The 6,104-nt window shown below is 43.6% G+C and overlaps 1 protein-coding gene across 1 annotated transcript; it reads right to left on the bottom strand.

Annotated features, from left to right (window-relative positions):
- Window positions 1-711: 711 nt before the first annotated feature.
- On the bottom strand, window positions 712-2,751 carry LOC145464689 (uncharacterized). The gene has a single exon (XM_081448520.1). The coding sequence runs from the start codon at window positions 2,749-2,751 to the stop codon at window positions 712-714; it is 2,040 nt and encodes a 679-aa protein (XP_081304646.1).
- Window positions 2,752-6,104: the final 3,353 nt, after the last annotated feature.

Here is a 6,104-nt window from a genome sequence, read left to right as displayed (position 1 = left end):
CATAGTTCGTCAACATGTGCTTCGTAAGTTAGGTTCTCGTCCATTATCACTCCAAGAAGTTTATGGCTACCAACTTGTTCAATTTCTGCATTTTGCATCCTAGCTTCAAATTTTCCTGCGTCATGGGTTATACGTCTGCGCAGACGCTTTCCCGTAGCCAACAACGCTTTGGTTTTCTTGGTATTTATAAACATTTGGTTTTCACTAGCCCATTTCTCAACTTCTGTCAAGTCCTTTGTTAATGATTTGTTTAGTGCAGGAATAGCTTTCCAGTCTGAGCTTAAAGACAAGGTGGTATCGTCTGCATAGATATCCATAGTTGACTTGTGAACGTTTAGAGGCATGTCATTGACAAACAGGAGGAAGAGCACCGGTCCCAATATTGATCCTTGGGGAACGCCCTGTCTGATAGTCAGCTGTTCAGATGTGGTTTTCCCTAATGTAATAAATTGCTTTCTCTGAGACAGGTACGATTGAAACCAGGCAACAGACGGAGGGCTTGCACCGTAAATAGACAGCTTTTTTAGAAGAAGTTCGTGATTTATAACATCAAAAGCTTTACGAAAATCTATAAATACCAGACCGGTCACTTCGTCATTGTCCATGTTTTTCAGGATGTGATCCGTAAGTCTGATTAGAGCTGTTTCTGTAGAGTGACCTGACCTGAAGGCTGATTGATACTCATATAACATGTTGTTGTCATGTAAAAACTTAAGAAGACAGCTGGCTACGTGTTTTTCGATAATCTTCGAAAAGACAGGTAAAACTGATATCGGGCGGTAATTGTTGATATCGTTTCGTGCGCCACCCTTGTGCAATGGTGTAACTTTTGCTACTTTCCAACGGTCTGGAAAAATTGTTTGTCGATATTGAAAGGTTCAGCAGTTTGCATAATGGACTTGCAAACGCTGGTGCAATAATTTTGAGTACACGAATACTTATGCCATCGTGCCCAGAGGCCTTGTTACAAGCGATTTTCCCTATGGTGTCAATGATCTGCTTAGGCGTTATTGGAGGGATGTTGAAAGCCACATTATCATTTAATCGCGAAGAGACAAAATTTTTCAGCTTGGTGTCATCAAACTCTACGCCAGCGTCGTTTTCCTTGCCAATTTGATCTAGGATGTTTACGAAGTACTGATTAAGCTCATATGCAATGGAAGCTTCGTCACTAATGATGTTGTTTCCTGTGTTTAATTCATCGATGCGAACTCGAGGTTTACTAGTCCCACTTAATGTTTTGAGTGCTTGCCAAACTCCTTTTGGATTTCCTTTGTTTTCGTCGATTTTCTTGCGGAAGAAACTTCTCTTTGTTTTTTTGATGAGACTTGTAGTTTTACCCTTTGCATGCGTATAGCGTTCCCAGTCTGGAGGCAGATTTGAAATTCGCGCCGTTTTCAACAGCTTGTCTCTTGTTTTCATAGACGACAAGATCTCTTTTGTCATCCAAGCAGGCTGGTTCGGTTTCTTGACGCGTTTAGATTTTAGTGGAATGTGCCTGTCCAAAACGTCATTTAGCATTGTTTCCATTGTAATCAAAACATCGTGTAAATCATCCAAAACAAAGGCAATGTCCCATGGGGCACATTGTAGATCATGTAATAGTTCATTTGTATTCAGATTTTTGAAGTCACGATATTCTATGGTACTGTGGGTTTGATCTCTTTGCTTTTTGGAGTATTTACGTCTAATAAAAACTGGCAAGTGGTCTGAAAGACCAATATCTGGTACAGAGATTTCAGTAACAAAACCAGGATGCGTTTTGTAGACATGGTCGAGACACGTTGAGCTCACGGGACGTGTAACTTTGTGCACGAGTTGGCTTAAATTTAGGCTTTTTAATGCCTTCGCTAATCGATGATGTTTGTAGACATATGTATCCAAGAACTTTATATTAAAGTCTCCAAACACATACATTTCTTGGTTTCTTAAATAAGCTGTTTCAATGTTAAGCTCCAGTTTGGCATCCGTGTCCGCCGTTGAAGAAGGCGGGCGATAAACAGCTCCTGTGAGTATCGGGCGATTTGATTTATAGGGATAGACTTGTAACCAGACGGTTTCTAGATCCATTTCTTCCAGGCTTGTAATTCTTTCGACTTTTAGATTGTCAGCAACGTAGGCGAGAATTCCGCCGCCCTTCTTGGTTCCTTGCCGGTCTTTCCTGAAGAGCGTGTAGCCAGGTATTTCTAGAACGCAGTCAGGTTTGTTTGGTTTAAGAAATGTTTCGAGGAGAAAAAGCACATCGATTTCTTGACGTCTAGTGGTTAGTAATAACCTTATCTGCTCAAACTTAGTGTCCGTTAGATTGTTTACGTTCCACTGTCCTAGTTTGAGACCTTTTCCTGGTAAACATACCTTGGACAAATTGACTGTCTTGTCATTCTTGTTATCACTTGGAGTAGTATGGCCAGGATTCGGGTTTACATCACAGGCCTTAAAAATTTCGAGCTCCAAAATACGAGGATTGAAAGTTGAAACACCATTTGTAGTATATTTCATCACAGAGTGAAAGAATTTTCGCTTGAAGTTCTTCGGTTGGAATGCTGAAACTGCCTTTAGTCCCAAAATGGCCGCGCTCGTCGGGCCTTGCTTTGTTGCCGTAACACATTGCTGCTGATATCTACCCAAATTTCCGATATAATCGCTATCAGAGAAGTTATGATCGTAATAACTTGCTGAGAGAAGCACAAGTACTTCGAAAACCAACTGTAGTACTCGAAAATTTAGCCTTTTCATCGAGTAAGACGCCATGGCACTCACGCACGCACAACGAACTCAATTTCAAAGCACCTCTAGAGGTATTTCAGAATCTTAGGAAGTTTCTGATTAAAACCTGGAATTTTTGGCTAACGGATAAACAACATGTTCACCAGTCAAACATCGCTAGCGTGTCAGGAGGCGGTAAGGCGGTCTCGGCTACTCTTTCAGTCTTAAAATGAAGTGGGGCTATATTTCGGCCGACAAGCTCAACACCGAGCGTACGCTCCCTTTGCCTGTGTACATATCACTGAAAACTAAGTTCATCAGGAGTTAGCATAGAGTCCTCGGGACTGGAAAATATTCCTTGAATTCCGGCAAATCGAGCCAAAGATGCTCAAAATCACGATGCGCGCAAGGCGGTCTCGGCTACTCGTTTACTCCGAAAATGAAGTGGGGCTATATTTCGGTTCTACAAGCTCGACACCGAGCGTGCTCCCCTTTTACCTGTGTCCATTTCACTAAGAACTAAGTCCATCAGGAGATAGTTTAGAATCCTCGAGACTGGAAGCTATCCTCCAAGTTTCGGCAAATTGAGCCATACTTTCTTAAAATTACGATAAGCCTACGGCAGTTTCGTTTACTCTTTCAGTCTTAAAATGAACTGGGGCTACATTTCGGCCTAGAAGCTCGACACCGAGCGTGCGCTCCTGTTACCTGTGTCCATTTCACTAAAAACCAAGGCATTCAGGAGTTAGTTTAGAGCTTCCGGGACTGGAAAATATCCCCCAAGTCCCAGGAAATCAAGCCGAAGTTCGACAAAATTACCATGCGCGTAAGGCGGTCCCGGCTACTCTTTCAGTCTTAAAGATAAGTGGGGCTATATTTCGGCCCAGAAGCTCGAAAGTAAACGTTCAAAGAGTTTGGCTGTGTCCATTTCACTGCAAACCAAGGCCATCAGGAATTAGTTTAGACTGGCCAGGACTGGAAATTATCTCCCAAGTTTCGGGAAATCGAGCCGAAGTAGCCCAAAATCACGATGCGCGTAAGGCGGTCTCGGCTAGTCTTTCAGTCTTAAAGTGAAGTAGGGCTATGCTTCGGCCCAGAAGCTCAAACGTGAGCGTTCAAAAAGTTGTGCTGTGTCCATTTCACTGCAAACCAAGGCCATCAGGAGTTAGTTTAGAGTTCCCGGGACTTGAAAATATCGCCAAAATTCTAGAAAATCGAGCGGAAGTTGCTCAAAATCACGATGCGCGTAAGGCGGTCTCGCCTACTCTTTCAGTCTTAAAGTGAAGTGGGGCTATATTTCATCCCAGAAGCTCGAAAATAAGCCTTCAAAAAGTGTTACTGTGTTCATTTCACTGCAAACCAAGGCCATCAGGAGATAGTTTAGACTCCTCGGGACTGGAAAATATCGCCCAACTTCGGGGAAATCGAGCCGAATTTTGTCAAAATCACGATGCGCGTAAGGCGGTCTCGGCTACTCTTTCATTCTTAAAGTGAACCGGAGCTATATTTCGGCCGAGAAGCTAGAAAGTGAAAGTTCAAAAAGTTTTGCTGTGTTCATTTCATTGCAAACCAAGGCCATCAGGAGTTAGTTTAGACTCCTCGGGACTGGAAAATATCGTCCAACTTCGGGGAAATCGAGCCGAATTTTGTCAAAATCACGATGCGCGTAAGGCGGTCTCGGCTACTCTTTCATTCTTAAAGTGAACTGGGGCTACGTTTCGGCCCAGAAGGTAGAAAGTGAAAGTTCAAAAAGTTTTGCTGTGTTCATTTCACCGCAAACCAAGCCACATCAGCAGATTGTTTACAGTGTCCGGGACATCAAAATATCCCCTAAGTCCCGGGAAATCGAGCCGAAGTTTGTCAAAATCACGATGCGCGTAAAGCAGTCTCGGCTACTCTTTTAGTCTTAAAGTGACATGGCTGTATATTTCGGCCTAGAATCTCGAAAGTGAGCGTTCAAAAAGTTTTGCTCTCTCAATTTAACTGAAAACCAAGGCCATCATGAGTTAGTTTAGAGTCCACCGGACTGGAAAATATCCCTTAAGTTCTGGCAACTCAAGCCGAAGTTGGTCAAAATCACGATGTGTCTAAGGCGGTCTCGGCTACTATTTCAGTCTTAAAGTGAAGTGGGGCTATATTTCGGCCCAGAGTTTCGAAAGTAAGCGTTCAAAAAATTTGCTGTGTCCATTTCACTGCAGACCAAGGCCATCAGGGGTTAGTTTAGAGTCCTTGCGACTTGAATATATCCCCGAAGTTTCGGGAAATCGAGCCGAAGTTGGTCAAAATCACGATGCGCGTAAGACGGTGTCGGCTACTCTTTCAGTCTTAAACTGAAGTGGGGCTATATTTCGGCTCAGAAGCCCGAAGGGGAGCGTTGAAAAAGTTTTGCTCTCTCCATTTCAATGCAAACCAAGGCAATCAGGAGTTGCTTTAGAGTCCCCGGTACCGGAAAATATTCCCCACTACCTGGGAAATCGAGCCAAAGTAGGTCAAAATCACGATGCGCGTAAGGCGGTCTCGGCTATTGTTTCATTCTTAAAGTGAACTGGGGCTATATTTGGGCCCAGAAGCTCGAAAGTGAAAGTTCAAAAAGTTTTGCTGTTTCCATTTCACCGCGAACCAAGCCACATCAGGAGATAGTTTACAGTCTCCGGGACATCAAAATATCCCCCAAGTTCCTGGAAATCGAGCTGAAGTTTGTCAAAATCACGATGCGCGTAAAGCAGTCTCGGCTACTCTTTGAGTCTTAAAGTGACGTGGCTGTATATTTCGGCCCAGAAGCTCGAAAGTGAGCGTTCAAAAAGTTATGCTGTGCCCATTTCATTCCAAAGTAAGGCCCTCAGGAAGTAGTTTACAGTGCCCGGAACTGGAAAATATCCCCCAAGTTCCGCGAAATCGAGACGAAGTTGGTCAAAATAACGATTCGCGTAAGGCGGTCTCGGCTACTCTTTCAGTCTTAAAGTGAAATAGGGCTATATTTCGGTGCAGAAGCTCGAAAGTGAGCGTTCAAAAAGTTTTCCTCTCTGAATTTCACTGAAAACCAAGGCCATCATGAGTTAGTTTAGAGTCCCCTGGACTGGAAAGAATCTTTTAAGTTCTGGCAACTCAAGCCGAAGTTGGTCAAAATCACGATGCGCCTAAGGCGGCCTCGGCTACTCTTTCAGTCTTAAAGTGAAGTGGGGCTCTATTTCGGCCCAGAAGCTCCAAAGTGAGCGCTGCAAAAAAATTGCTGTATTACACTGCAAACCAAGGCCATCAGGAGTTAGATTAGAGTCCCCGGGACTGCAATATATTTTCCAAGTTCCGGAAAATCGAGAAGACGTTGGTCAAAATCACGATGCGTGCAAGACGGTCTTGGCTAGTCTTTCAGTCTTGAAGTGAAGTGGGGCTATATTTCG

The sequence above is a fragment of the Orbicella franksi genome, chromosome 1 (assembly GCF_964199315.1).
Source record: "Orbicella franksi chromosome 1, jaOrbFran1.1, whole genome shotgun sequence".
NCBI lineage: Eukaryota > Metazoa > Cnidaria > Anthozoa > Scleractinia > Merulinidae > Orbicella > Orbicella franksi.
The sequence above is the reverse complement of the archived record's forward strand: the minus strand, read 5'-3'. Positions and strand labels throughout refer to the sequence as shown.